This window comes from Pithys albifrons, chromosome 5 (assembly GCF_047495875.1).
Source record: "Pithys albifrons albifrons isolate INPA30051 chromosome 5, PitAlb_v1, whole genome shotgun sequence".
Classification (NCBI taxonomy): Eukaryota; Metazoa; Chordata; class Aves; order Passeriformes; family Thamnophilidae; genus Pithys; species Pithys albifrons.
The window spans coordinates 52292418-52307280 of record NC_092462.1 but is presented as its reverse complement, the minus strand read 5'-3'; the positions used below and the strand labels follow the sequence as shown (position 1 = coordinate 52307280).

Here is a 14863-nt window from a genome sequence, read left to right as displayed (position 1 = left end):
ATCAGTGTGTTTAAATTCTCAGTTTGGTAGATGTTCATGTTTGTGTGCGATAAGGAAAAACTAGTTATGCTGTGTCCAGATTTTAGATAGTGGGTTTAAAGCTTTCATGTTTCTCTAAGCATCACCTTTTTTTCAATAGGATAAATAAATCAAAACAGTGAGAATACTAGTCAGAGTTACATTTGAAAAGAGTTTCTGTTGTACTTTGTAACCAGTACTGCTAAGAAGAAAGTCTCTTTACATCTGACCTGGCTCCTCTCTGCTTAGTTGTGAGTTTTCACATCTGCTTACTCAGCTGCAAATTCAGATGATGATAAGTGGAGGCCTATACAAAATCAAAATATTTTTATCTTTTCTGTTTGAATCCTTTAGATCTAAAAAAGCTTAAAGATATGGAGTACCTGGGGACAGTAGCCAGTATGCACCTTAACTCGGATTATGCTGCTGCTCTCTTTGAGGGTAAAGTCCAGTTGCATATGGTAAGAGCTCTGGCAATTTGCATTGATGAACTAATGAGTTCATCTAAGCTGAACAAGTTAACGTAATTTTAAAAATGAGATAAAGTGGAATGATCTTCAGTTAATGGACATAAGAATTAAAAATTCTTCACAATTGTTTTGCTGTGTAACTAAAATATAAAGCTGAGTTTCTGTAGACTTCAGAAATACCACCTAGAAAAATGTTTTATCAGCTATTTAACAGGTTTTACTTGAAAGATCTCTAGAAATGTGACAGAAGCAGATGCTGGGTTTTAAGGGGTGCACATGAAGGTTTTTTTGCATCTCATTTCCTTACAGTTTGATAAAGGCAACACTGTGATACCTTATTGTTAACAGTGGAGTTTTTAGTTCATTCTGTTCTTTATATGTAGATAGAAAGTGAAGGTTTGGGTGCTCAGGAAGAACGAGAAACTCGACTTTTCCCGGCAGATGATGATAAATACCAAATCTTGTGCCATGCTTTAACTAGTGACTTCCTCATATATGGTACAGATGTGAGTATTACTTCTATTTTCAAGATCTTTTTAGATGGAATGTATTTCTATCTAAATTATTTAGATTGCCACTCATACTTTTAGGAAAAACCCCCACATCTGTGAACTTCAGAGGGGATTATTTTCTATGCAAGAACTTTAAGCAAATACCCTCAAAATCGTGTCCAGCTTCTTTATGTTGCATTTATGTGACCTGCATTGGCAGGAAGGTGAAGTTTTGCTTTACTAGTGCTTTTTGCAAAACACTGATTTTAATAGCAGAATTTAATTCTATTGCATTAATGGGAGGGTTGGCAATCAAAATGTCTTCCAGATATAAGAAGAAACAGCACTTGCCTTGGAAACTTGTTGGTTTAGGTGATGATATGATAAATATGGACAAAAAGGGACTGAAGTAAACAAGTGTGTGAACATAAATGGAAGTCTTGACTTACCACTGAATCTTTTGTCCAAAGAAAATTTTTTTACATGTTTCAACAAGGATAAGAATTAAGGACAGCAGAGAAGAAGGATGTGAACATGCCTCTGGATTTTTCCAGAGACTTTCCTATGCATGAGGAGTAGTTTCTTTCCTTTTAATAATTTCTGGCACTGGGAATACACGGCACATTTGGCATTGTAGTATTGTACTCCTTGTGATACCAACTGTGCACTGACCTTCCAGAGGAAAAGCCAGAACCTCTACCTCTGGTTTTATCACTAGTTTCATAACCTGAGTGGTTTTGCAGAATTTAAGGCCTTTCTCACCTCCTCAGTACTTAAACTAGCACTGATAAATTTGAAGTACTAAATTTGCAACTGATCATTTTGATCTGTTCAAATTTTACAACTGATGTCAAAAGCCACCTTTTCAATCAGTGTGACACTGATAGAAATATAGCTTTAATCACAAATCAGTTTGCTTTTCTTGCCTGAGTTAGGTATATCTGTTCTTAAGGATGTATGGTTCTTCGTTGGAGGCAAATTTTTCAGCCTTGTTTGAAGGATAAGCTTCTCTCAGCAGTGAGATAGGCATTTCCAGTGTTCAGAGAGCTCCTCAGTAAATTCAGCTTGTCTCCAGAAAGCAGAGTGAGATAAATATTAAAACAACAGAAAATCCCTCAAACCTCCCGACTCATTTCTCTGCTTTGCCCCCAAAGCCTCAAGTTTTCCTATCCTGCTCAAAACAGGCTGTGAGTGAAGGAGGGGAAGCAAAAAACCTGACCTGGAAGTAATTTTTTTTAAAAAACTCAAAAAAACTACAACCAAATTAATTACCTGCTTGCCACTTACTGATGTCATTATTAATATTTTCTGTTATTTCTCGTTAGACTGGAATTATTCATTATTTCTACATTGAAGACTGGCAATATGTGAATGAGTATCGACATCCTGTCAGTGTGAGAAAGATATTTCCAGATCCCAATGGAACCAAAGTGGTTTTCATAGATGACAAGACTGATGGCTTTGTCTATTGTCCAGTAAGTTAATTTGGAATACCCACACAGTTGTATTTACAAATATGTTCTTCAACCATTTCAGTGGAGAATGAAGAAGATTTTGTCACACCAACGTGTATGCTGATGTCTGTGTATTTAAAGTATTTATTTAAATACAGTTAATTTAGCCCATCAGCAAGCACTACCAGTTCCACTGCCTCTCCTCATAGCTTTTCTTAAGATTAGTAAATATCATTTATATAATGTGCATTTTCTCCACTTCTGTATTAAACTCTTTGTTTTTCAGAATCACTGCTTATAAGAAAACTTTTTCTTAATACAGTTTTCATATTTCTTCACTAATTATATTATTTTAAAAAATTTTAATCATAACTGGAATCGGTATTTAGTTTATCTCCTTAGTCACTTGGTAGTAATTTTACTTTTGCATTATATGTAGGTAAATGATAGAGTATATGAGATTCCAAATTTCTCACCAGCTATTAAAGGAATTCTGTGGGAAAACTGGCCAATGGATAAAGGTGTTTTTGTTGCTTTTGATGATGATAAAGTGTACACTTACGTTTTTCATAAGGATACCATTCAAGGTACTGTAAGTTCTTTGAAAAAGTTATTCACTATTTTAGTTCATACAGTAAAACATGTTCTGAGTCTTCATTTGTCTTAAAATGTGTATGAAAAGAAATAGTAGTATGAAAGTTTTGAAGTGCAACTGATGAATAGAAAACAAGTTGCTTTGTAGGTTTCTCTGTAAAGCTCCAAGAAGGCATTTTGATCTTAACTCCCTAAGCTTTCTTGCTAGTATAATATTTCATCTGAAAGTTACACATAGTGCTTCAATTGTGTTTTGAAAGGTTTGTGAGAAAAATCGTAGGATCGGGGTGGCAAAACTTATATTCATTTACACTGTTAACCAAAATTGTAATCATAGCAATTTCAGTATTTGCTACCATGAAATTTCCCTACAGACTTTTGGGAAAGGACCTTACTGGTTTAAAAGATTTAAGTTCTGTATATTTACTTTTCTGGAAAATATGCACTGTACAGTCAGTGGTGACTACTAGAATTAGAGACCTGGAGTTAATGCCCTGCAGATATACACGGTTTCAGCTGTTACTACTTGCTGCCCTTTCTACCATGTAGGGGTTCTTACATGATGTCTTCTTTTCTTCCTGATCTTTGAATCTAGGATCAAAGATTATATTGGCAGGTGGCACAGAAGTCCCCTATTCTCATAAACCTTTGTTGTTGTATAATGGAGAATTAACTTGTCAGACTCAGAGTGGGAAAACAAACAATATCCATCTAAGTACTCACAGTTTCCTTGGCGATTTGAAAGACTTTGGACCTAATAAGCTGAGACAAATGCTTACTCAGACTCTGATGTTGAAAAGGTACATCTGCATTTATATTTATATTGTGTAAATTGTTTTCTTCTGTGCTTTATAAGCTCAACATAGCATATCCTGGTGGTTTAAAAATGTCTTGCTGAATACTCATAAGTTAGATTGATCTGTGAGTCCGCATAGCTGTCGATGCAGAACAAGCAAAATAAGTGACCCAGTGGTGTTTTATTTGTTTTTCCACTGTCAAGTGAAAGCTAAAGTAATTTTTTGCAAGACTGATTCGGGGTTATGTGGCAGTGGCTCTTCTGAAACTGGCTGAAGGTGCTTCTTGCATACTCCCCTCTCATTGTAATGAAGCAATGCAAAATCAGTATAATGGCAAGAATGCCAGAGTAGGGTAAGCAGATGGTTTCCTGAAAAAGTGTGGTAGAAACAGGAGAAACAGAACTGTAAGGTGTGCATTTGTATTTTTTATTTCTTCCTGGTACATCTCTTTCTCTCCATGGCTTAGAAGTAAATGTTTTTATGTTTTATCTAACTTAGGAAAAAAATGTTGAGAGGGAGTTTTAGGTATGAATAATACCTAAAATTAAAATAGTTTTGAATGCATTTTACCTTCTACAGGTTTTCTGAAGCATGGGAGCTGTGCAGACTTCTGAATGACCAATCTTGTTGGAATGAGCTGGCCAAAGCTTGCTTACATCATATGGAAGTCGATTTTGCAATACGTGTTTATCGGACATCTGGTAATGCTGGGATGGTGATGTCACTAGACCAAATAAAGGTAAAATGTAAAGTCTCTTTTAAATAGGAAATACTGTGATTTAATTCTTCTTTAAGAATTGCTAGATCCTTAGATTTTTGAAGATGAGGAATGTTTTTTCAAATAAAAGGTGAGTTGTTTTCAAGGAATAGAGAGAATAAAGTGTTCAAACCACATACTTACTGCTTGGTTTTCTCTTGAAGTCATTACAGTCTCCACTGGAATGCACAACATTTTTTTCTGCATTTGCTTGAGAGCACTAGAATGTATTCATGTCTCAGGCATTTGGAGGCTCTCATTTCCTTTTGTTATTTTTGAGAAAATGTTGCAGACTGCTATTATTATTTTTTAAAAAGTTTCAAGCAAAACCAGATTGCAATCACACATCTAAAAATGAAATAGTACCTTAGAACTCTACTTCTGCAAATTTCTGCTTTTAAACCGTGTTATCTGTAGTGACTCTCAGCTACAATAAGCAAGCGAGGGCTTTTTCTGGTTTGCAGAATCCAATGCACATGCTTGTAAAATGTAAGGATATTAGTTTTACTGGTTTACTAGATTATGTTACTTATACAATATTTATTTTTTGGACTGCTTCTCCAACTATTATGTCTCTCTACAGGGAATAGAAGACCACAACCTTTTAGCAGGACATCTTGCAATGTTCACTAGTGATTTTAATCTCGCTCAGGATTTATATCTGGCATCCTCCTGTCCTATTGCTGCTCTTGAGGTATTCATTTAAGATGTGTATATTTTCTAGTGTTTTCATTTCCAGATTAATGTTGGAATATTTTACCTTCTGGTAATTTTGTCCTTTAATGGTTTAGTTGTTGCCATTGTATGACCAGAATTATAGAATATCCTGAGTTGAAAGAGACCCACAGGGATCATCAAGTCCAACTCCTGGCCCTCCACAGTACATCCTCAGGAATCACAGCGTGTGTCTGACAGTGTTGTCCAAACACTTCTGGAACTCTGTCAGGCTTAGTGCTGTGACCATTTCCCTGGCAAGCCTGTTCCAACCACCCTCAGGGGAAGAACCTTTTTCTAAAATCCAGCCTAAACCTGCCCTGACATGACTTCATGCTCTTCCCTCAGGTTCTCTCATTGGTCATCACAGACAAGAGACCAGTCCTTGCCCCTCTTCTTCCTCTCACGAGGAAGTTGTGACTGCAGTGAGGTCTCCCCTCAGTCTCCTCTTCTCCAGGCTGAACAGACCAAGTGACCTCAGCTGCTCCTCATACGGCTTCCTCTTGAGGCCCTTCACCATCTTCATTGCCTTCCTTTGGACACTCTAATAGCTTTAGATGTTCTAGTAGCTCAATATCTTTCTTATATTGCAGTGCCCAAAACTGCACAGAATATTCAAGGTGAGGCTGCCCCAGTGCAGAGCAGAGCAGGACAATCCCCTCCCTCAACCAGCCGGTGATGCTTTGGCTGATGGCCCCCGGGATACAGTTGGCCCTCCTGGCTGCCAGGGCACTGCTGACTCATATTCAACTTGCTGTCAACCAGAACCACCAGGTCCCTTTCCATGGCACTGCTTTCCAGCATCTCTTTCCCCAGTTTTTATGTATAAGCAGAGTTGCTCCATCCCAGGTGCAGAATCTGGCACTTCCCCTTCTTGAACTTCATATAGCTGGTGATTGCCCAGCCCTCTGACTTGTCAGGCTCTCTCTGCAGAGCATCTCTGTCTTCCAGGGAATCAAAAGGCTCCTCCCAGTTTGGTATTATTGGTATATTTCCTTATTGGTTCTTCAGGTTCTTCCTCCAAATCACTTATGAAGATGTTGAAGAGTACAGGGCCCAAGATGGAGCCCTGTGGAACCTCACTAATGACAGGTCACCACTCTGATGTCACCCCATTCACTATCACCCTCTGTGCTCGACCCATGAGCCAATTGCCCACCCACCCCATGATGTGTTTATCCAGCTGTGCTGGACAGTTTGTCCAGAAGGATCCTGTGAGAGACAGTATGGAAAACTTTACTGAAATCCAAAAAGATTATATCACCTGCTTTCCCTTGATCAGATAGGGGAAGTTACCTTGTCATTGAAGGAAATCAGTTTTGTCAAGCAGGACTTTCATGAAGCAGTGTTGACTGTGACCAATGCCTGTGTTGTCCTTCAGATGTTCTTTTAATAACTCCCAGAATAATCTTTTCCATAATTTTACCAGGCAGTGAGTGAGGCTGGCTATAGTTTCCTGTAGTCCTTATAGGATGAATGTCTCTCAAATTGTCTGAATCTTTCTAGAATATTAGGTCAGTACTTTTATTTAGAATAATTTAAAGTTCACAGTAGAATTCCAAATTTGATACTTGCATCAGAACATGTTGCTGTTCTTTGTCAATAGATGCGAAAAGACTTGCAGCACTGGGACAGTGCCCTTCAGCTGGCGAAGCGCTTGGCCCCAGACCAAATCCCTTTCATATCAAAGGAATATGCAATGCAGCTTGAATTCATGTAAGTTCTCCTGTAAGGTTGCAGTATAAGGTTATTAAACCTGTAGTCATACTCAATAGAACACAAAATAATGCTGTTTCAGACAATTGCATTGCTGAGAGAGGATTCTGTGAGGTCTTGCAGCTGTAGTGTGAGGAGGAGTTTTGCAAGGAATACTTCATGCTAGAGACATATGTTAGCAAATAATAGTTTTGATTAATTTCAGTATATCTGGGTTCTCTGCAGCTGATAGATGCACTATATAATATCATCTACTTAATAAATACTTTGTTGCAGGCAATTGCTTGGGAAATGGAGGAAGTCCAAACTCCAGGAAAAATAATCATCTTTGGTTTTTTGTTGCAAAATTTCTAAACAATTTAATAGGTTAGTTTCACTTTTCTTCAAGAAAAATGTGGAAGTAGAGTTGAGACTATTGAGGTGTATTGTGCAGATAGATTTTTTTGTCCGTCCTTCAAAGGAAGTTTATTGGTCTCAGTACAATGGAATTGAGAGATGGAATGCTGCTTTGACTGAGAGCTTGATGAAGTCCACAGGAAGTGCCATGACAGCCTGTGTAACTGTCCACCTCTCACAAACTTCACATCCTTCTGTGCAGTCATTATGTCTAAAGCAAGACCTGTACACACATCTCTTCCTGTTAAAAACATTCTTCTGTATAACTTCCAGTTTTCTTTTAGGGGTGATTATATTAATGCTCTGGCACATTATGAGAAGGGGATCACTGGAGACAATAAGGTAATTCCTCTTTTAGTATTTGTAGCATTGTACTGTCATAATATACATTAAGTTGTCATGTTGCAGACTCGTTTCAATTCTGTTTTTTTTAAATTCATCTAAACTTTTATGCCTATTGCTTTCGGGATAATAGTCTTTGTACTTCTCTTATTTTTAATATACAGAACAATGCTTTCTCTAGGGATACAGTGGTTTTGCCATTGTATTAACATGACATACCTGAACTTAGGTTTTTATAGTTTGAACAGTTTCATATAATAGGTATGCAATGTCAGAGAAGATACTGCTAGGATTTTCTTTATCATACCAAAAGTTGTAATTTTTCCTTCTGTTGTTTACTGGATTGTTATCTATATAAAGACAAGCAATGATTGTGTTAGAAAATAAGCATCCTATTCAGTGGATCCTTATTCTGGCACTATTTCCCTTAATATTTACAAAATGTCCATTGTGATGCAGCTTAAATTATAATAGGGGAATATAATAGGGGAAATATTAGTGTTCTCTGGATTCAAGCCAGAAACATCAGTGGCCTTACCACCTTAAAAAAAAAAAAGGGAAATATCCTGCTTGTAGTTTCTCTTTACTGTTGGTTTTGGAGGAAAGAGGAGAGTAGCACTGAGCTTTCTGTAAAACAGATTCTTCTCATCTATGCTTGGTCTTGACAGATCTTGTAAGCAAAATGTGAAAATCAAAAGTTTAAGATGAAAACTAAGCTGACTTCTAAATAAGTGATGGCTGCAGCTAGGCAAGAATTTTGAGACAAAAATTGATTTTATTAAGTCCGTGTTATGTTTTGTTAGTTTGTTTCAATGCATGATAACTGTGGCTTTTGTGACCTGATATTTGTAATGTATTATCTATAGTTACTGCTTTTCATTTGATTGCCAGTACCAGGAACATGATGAAGCTTGCCTTGCTGGAGTGGCTCAGATGTCCATTCGGATGGGAGACATTCGTCGAGGGGTAAACCAGGCCATGAAACATCACAGCAGGTTACTGAAAAGAGACTGTGGAACCATTCTGGAGAATATGAAGGTATTCAAAAAGTTACTAAAGTTAAGAGTGAATATGTGAATTCATTAAGCTTTTTATTTATTCGTAGTCTTAATTGAGAAATTATATTTTAATGATTTTCAATATTGCAGCAATTTTCAGAAGCTGCTCAGCTGTATGAGAAGGGACAATATTATGACAAGGCAGCATCAGTGTACATCCGGTGTAAAAACTGGTAAGTACAGGTGTCAGGGAAATGTTGTATTTCGAAGGACTTGCTGTGCTGCTTTCTGGAAAGAAATGTTTCTCTGAATGGCACAAGTGCCTTATTAATTATGTTTCATTGATTTAATTGTTCCTTCCCCCAAACTTAAAGGTTCTCTCAGAAGTTTATGTTGTAAATATACTGTAAATGGGAGATAATATTTTTTTCCTTTTTCTGTGTGTTTAAAGTTAACCTGCAGTTTTGAGTCCTTTGTGGGTGTATGCATGTGCACACATCCACACTGAATTTGGTAATTTTATTTTTATAGTTACTGTTATTTCAAAAAATTTCTTCAGTTTTATAAAATACATAGCTGAGAGTGAGTATTCACACAGTTGAAAATGATTTACGTAGAGTCAGTATCATGTGTAGCCAAAATTACTGGCATTATGTTCAATACCTTTTTTAATGTTTTTAAAGTTAATCTGATTCTTGTAAAGTCTGCAGTGGAAAAGTACAATTTGCTGAGAGATTTAAGGACTTAATTCTTGCCTAATTACATTTTATGAACTCCTGATATTAAGAACTGATTGGAGGAGAGTTCAGGAAGACCCCTTCTCATTCATTGTTGATCTGGCACTTCTTACGCCCATGCATCTCAGAACTAAAAAAGAGAAGGTACTGTCCTTCTTTAAGCCTGTGCATTTATAAAGCAGTCTGGAAGTCCCAGTTCTTACATCTATGAAGTGCAGCTTTTCGAAAATATCAAAGCGCCTTCAAAGCTGTTCAATTACTTCTTTTTTAGCCTTCGTGTCAGTGTTGATATAAATATGATCATTTTGCTGGAGAAAATTTGAAACCAGACGTATTTATTAAATAACTATTATCTTCTCTTTCTAGGGCAAAGGTTGGTGAACTTCTTCCTCATGTTTCATCTCCAAAGATTCACCTACAATACGCAAAGGCCAAAGAAGCAGATGGCAGGTACTTTTGAATGCATGTTTTTAATATGAAACATGTTGATTTATGGTTGTTGTTGTTATTATTACAGATTAGTCTTTTTGTAAAATAAATTAAAACACAGACTGAAAGTTATGCATACAATAGAGTTTTGAAAATGGATTCAAAAATACATAAACTTAAATTGTTGTATGAAGATTCAAAACATAATCTAAAGATCTTCCACTAGTATCAAAGATGTGTTTCTAGTGGATTATTTTCTGGTCCAAGCATTAATATATTTAAAAAAAAATCACTGAGGGTTTTAAAGCACTGCACATTATGCAATATTCCACTAGTAAAGTATTGAAGTTCAGTTGGTTTCTGATGACTCCTTAGCTGTGATTTTTAAAGGTCATTCAAAGGGAGAATAATCACGAAAGAAATTTTTTCATTCTAGAACCAAATAACTGTTACATCTTAATGGCTGCACTTGCAAAATACTAAATAATATGAAGTTATTAGCTGAAGTGAAGGCTCCAAATAGGTTATTTTTAATCACAAAATGTAGTTTCTACTAGTCCTTACCTGTAACTAAATGTGCTTCAGAATAATGATAGTTTATAATATGAAACAGCACCAAAGCTAAATGTTTGCATTGATGAGACTAGAAAATACTGTTTGTGTCAATTGAGTAGTGGGAGTGTGAGAAATTTCTTGATCTTGTCTACAAAAGATAAAAGAGGCTTTATTTTTTAAATTGTAAAACCAGTTATTATGTTTGGTTTTTATTGTTCTCTAGCTCACAAGTGATTTCTTATGGAACAGATGAGCTGCTTTTAATGTATACCAAAAGGAATGCTGGCAGAGTAGGTCAAAAATAGTGTTGAGGTAGACATTTTTCTGTTGCCTCTGCTTCTTGTTCTCTCAAAGGAAAATGAAATAGAGACAAAAAAACATTGTAAATGCAGAACAAGGCTGTTACATGCAAACTGAAAGGAAGGTTTCACAGAGTAAATCTCGCGGAAATAAAACACTGCATGCTTCTTTCCCACTGTATTATCAAGAGTTATTTAAAAGTTAGAAAAACTGATGCAGAACTGTTATTTTGCAGGTATAAGGAAGCTGTGATAGCTTATGAACATGCAAAACAATGGGATAGTGTCATTCGACTGTATTTGGATCACCTTAATAATCCTGAAAAGGCTGTTAATATTGTGAGGGAAACACAGTCTCTGGAAGGAGCAAAGATGGTGGCCAGGTAACAACCACTGTGCAGGTTAAAAAATAAAAGGGTTAAAGAGGCCATACCTATGGGAAGTTTGTGAGGCTTCCTAACATGTTACGCTCTGGTTATTGGTATTCAGCCAGACTATATATTTCAGTGCACTGATTTGAGTTCTCCAAGATTTGGACAGCTAAACAGGTACAGATTTTGGTTTTTTTAACTTTCTGAATAAAATTATATTAACCTGAAGCAATAAGTTTAGACAATAATAAAAGTTGCCATGCTGTATTGTACAAAAATAGTTTTAGTAACCTAGATAAAAACAATTAAGATATAAACAATCAAATAAAAAAATCAAGATACAAAATTAGTTAGAAATGTATCATATTTGTATGTCTCAAAATTTACTATATTCCTAAAACATTTGTTGTGTACTTATACTAAGTAGTACTAAGGTATTAATTTGTTATTCTGATTAGATTCTTTCTGCAGCTTGGTGACTATGGTTCTGCCATCCAGTTCCTGGTCATGTCCAAGTGTAATAATGAAGCTTTCACATTAGCTCAACAACACAACAAAATGGAGATTTACGCTGATATCATCAGTAAGTATTCTACGTTCATATTTTGCTTGCATTATGTTTTGCTGGTTTTTTAATTGATTTCAACCAATTTTAAATCGTAAGTTAAGGGATGTGAAGTTTTGTTTCCCAGCCTTTTCCATTTCCAGTCATCATGGCCATGTACTTCAGTCCTAGAAGCCAGGCTTTGCTTTCAGCTTAGGTATCTCCCTTTCGTCTTCAGTCTGGGTTGTTTTCAAATCCTGCCTCTACTGCAGCCTTTTTTTAATCAATAGAGATAAAGAATTTTTCTAGACTATTTCCTTGTGTCCATTGAGGAATCCCTGTCTTTGATCTTGATATGAAACTGGGAATTCTGTGGGTGAGGTTCTTGATTTTTTGATCCGCTTTCCCTTTTCTCTTGGTTGCAGCTCTTTTCTTACTTATATGTGTCACTTGCCTTTTGGTTTTTTTCTTTTTAAGGTCCTTCATGGCCTCCTCATGTCTCAGTGAGGGCCAAAAAGGAAACCTTACTGAGAAGCTGACTTTTATCTCAGGCCATCAAGTCAGTCAGTGTCCAGCTTGTCCATTTGCACTAAATGTTACAGTTTTCATCTGTGTCAGGCACCACTGTTTGTGGAAACAGTTTCACATATATATATACCAAATTATATTTTCAAATAATCTCTTCCTTTTAAAAAATGAATTCTTGTTATGAAGGTTATAAAAACTTGGCAACAGCTAGTTTGGTGCTGCACTGTTGCAACTGCTTCTCAAGGTGGCCACTGTTGTTCTACTGTTACTTGTGCTTTCTTCTTTCTCTCCTGTCCCAAACAGGATGTCTCAAATTGTAACCTAAGTGGGTGGAAAAAGTATTTAAAACTAACTTTGGAGTTGTGGCTGCCTTAGTTTACATATGTACAATAAAATGGAGTCTTGGTTAGAAGACTCAGATAGTATTCCCCGCTACCACATGGTTACATTTGTCCTCGTAGTCTTGCTTTGTACAATACAAGTGTACTTCCATATTCTTAAACTGTGGAAGTAATTCAGGTGATAATCTCATAGTCATTTGCAGTGTTTTATTCTTGTCAAGACATGATGGAAAAATTCATTATTAGATCATAGTTACACCATTTTATCATAACTTTTTACTAGAGTGTGTAGTAAGAGGACAAGGGAGAATGGTTTTAAACTGAGAGTAGATTTAGATTAGATATTAGGAAAAATTTCTTTACCGTGAGAATACTGACACAGGCTGCCCAGGGAAGTTGTGGATGCCCCATCCCTGCAAGTGTTTGAGGCCAGGTTGGATGTGACTCTAAACAATCTGGTATAGTGGAAGTGTCTCTGCCCGTGGCATGGGAGTTGGAACTAGATGATCTTTAAGATCCCTTTCAACCCCAACCATTCTGTGATTCTATAAGAAACAGAAGTCCCATTATGATGTAAAACCTGGGGAAACAATATTTCACTGCATTATTAGCTCCTAATGTCTGACATTTAGTCTGATTAAATATGAAGAAATGTATAGGACGTAATTTGCATCTGTGTGGATTTTGTTTCCTTTAAATGTAAGTAGGAAAAAAAGGTAGAACAGGAATTTGTTCCTTCAGTAGGACCTTTATCTTACTTACTGTGATGTCTGTTGCAGGTTCTGAAAGTACTACCAATGAAGATTATCAGAGCATTGCACTTTATTTTGAAGCAGAAAAGAAACATTTTCAAGCGGGAAAATTTTTCTTACTGTGTGGTCAATATGGACGGGTCAGTATTGAAAGAATAAAACAGTGGAAGTTAAATGTTCATAGAAACTGTTCAAAATCCAGTACTTCAAAATTGGTAGATTTTAAGCACCTTAACTGATGACATACTGATATTTTTTAAAATTGTAAAAACCATAAGCAAACTATTTATATTTGCAGTTACATATATTCTGTTCAGTGAATTATACACTGCTATGCATGTAACCTTTTCATAGCAGCAGAAGCTCCAGGTGGATCAGTGATGCACTGTTGTCAATGAATTTCAGAATGATCCACAGCGGTGGAACTTACTTACATTTTATTGCCTTGACCAGTGGAGACTTAGCTGCTGAGTAATTAATGTATTTAATACTGTAGCATGCCCTAACTTGAAAGCTTTTTTTTAAATAGGAAAAAAGTTCTGTTGATTGTCACACACCCTTTTGATCAGTTACAAATCAATGAACTGATGCTTATTAAACATTTGAGTTTTGCATATTGAATAGATACCAAAAAATTACTGATTTTTGCAGGTTACACCCGCTGTAGCCATTGACAGCTCCTTCAACTGTGGCATAAGGGGGAGTCCAGTGCACATTAATCTTTAATTTCTCCTCACCATAGTGCTGTGACCATCTTTCACAGTTAGTGAAGGTGTACACCAAAATTTGGCAAAGACTCAACTGTTGTTTGCCAGAGTATTTGTAAGAGCGGCAGCTACCTCTGTAGTTGAGATAAGCATTCAGTGTGCCACTTGTCTGTCAAGATGCAGAGATAAAAATTAGGAAAAAGTTAATTTCAGTTGTCTCAGTTTTAACTTTTCTTCTGTATTATTTTAGGCCTTAAGGCACTTTATGAAAAGTCCAAGCACAGAAGACAACTTGGCTATAGAAATGGCAATTGAAACAGTAAGCAATTTTGATAAAACAAAAAGTCTTCATCTTTGCAATAAGTTTACTTTCAGAATTGTGACATTTTCCTGGCATCAGTGTGTATGTTTGGACAGATTGCAAATAGAAGGAAAACTGTGTCAGTGAAGATGACATCTAAACATACCTAAAAATCCCAACATAACACATTAGATGAACTACTGCATGTCACAACTGATGAACCAAAGAATCATCTGGTTTGTACACACTGTTCTAAAAACGTCATGTTCTAAATCTATCTAGTTTCAGTGTCTTATGGAAAACCTTCCTTATGTGTAAGTTATTTTTCCTTCTTCTTTCATATCGTGATTTCTTCTGTCTTTATTTAATAGGTAGGACGAGCAAAAGATGAAGACCTAACAAATCAGCTCATTGACTATCTTATAGGAGACAGTGATGGCGTGCCCCGGGTATTGTATTTTAATCACTTCCATTGTGTCACGTTGCTGTGCTATAAGATATTTTGACCTTACTTTGTCCTAAAATTTTTGGTAGATGCAGATTGTGCTCTAG

At 36.2% G+C, this 14863-nt stretch overlaps 1 protein-coding gene across 2 annotated transcripts in view; it reads left to right on the top strand.

The window, feature by feature from the left end:
* WDR19 (WD repeat domain 19) overlaps positions 1–14863 on the top strand; it is a 42559-nt gene that overhangs the window by 12936 nt on the left and 14760 nt on the right. For both annotated transcript variants that reach the window (XM_071556625.1, XM_071556626.1), the window contains 17 exons: positions 373–479; positions 872–994; positions 2305–2454; positions 2873–3020; positions 3623–3827; positions 4404–4563; positions 5165–5275; positions 6902–7011; positions 7692–7749; positions 8641–8787; positions 8898–8980; positions 9851–9934; positions 11004–11150; positions 11597–11721; positions 13331–13443; positions 14261–14329; positions 14683–14760. In XM_071556625.1, the coding sequence (XP_071412726.1) occupies positions 373–479; positions 872–994; positions 2305–2454; positions 2873–3020; positions 3623–3827; positions 4404–4563; positions 5165–5275; positions 6902–7011; positions 7692–7749; positions 8641–8787; positions 8898–8980; positions 9851–9934; positions 11004–11150; positions 11597–11721; positions 13331–13443; positions 14261–14329; positions 14683–14760 (2018 nt within the window). The remainder of the gene's footprint in view (positions 1–372; positions 480–871; positions 995–2304; positions 2455–2872; positions 3021–3622; positions 3828–4403; positions 4564–5164; positions 5276–6901; positions 7012–7691; positions 7750–8640; positions 8788–8897; positions 8981–9850; positions 9935–11003; positions 11151–11596; positions 11722–13330; positions 13444–14260; positions 14330–14682; positions 14761–14863) is intronic.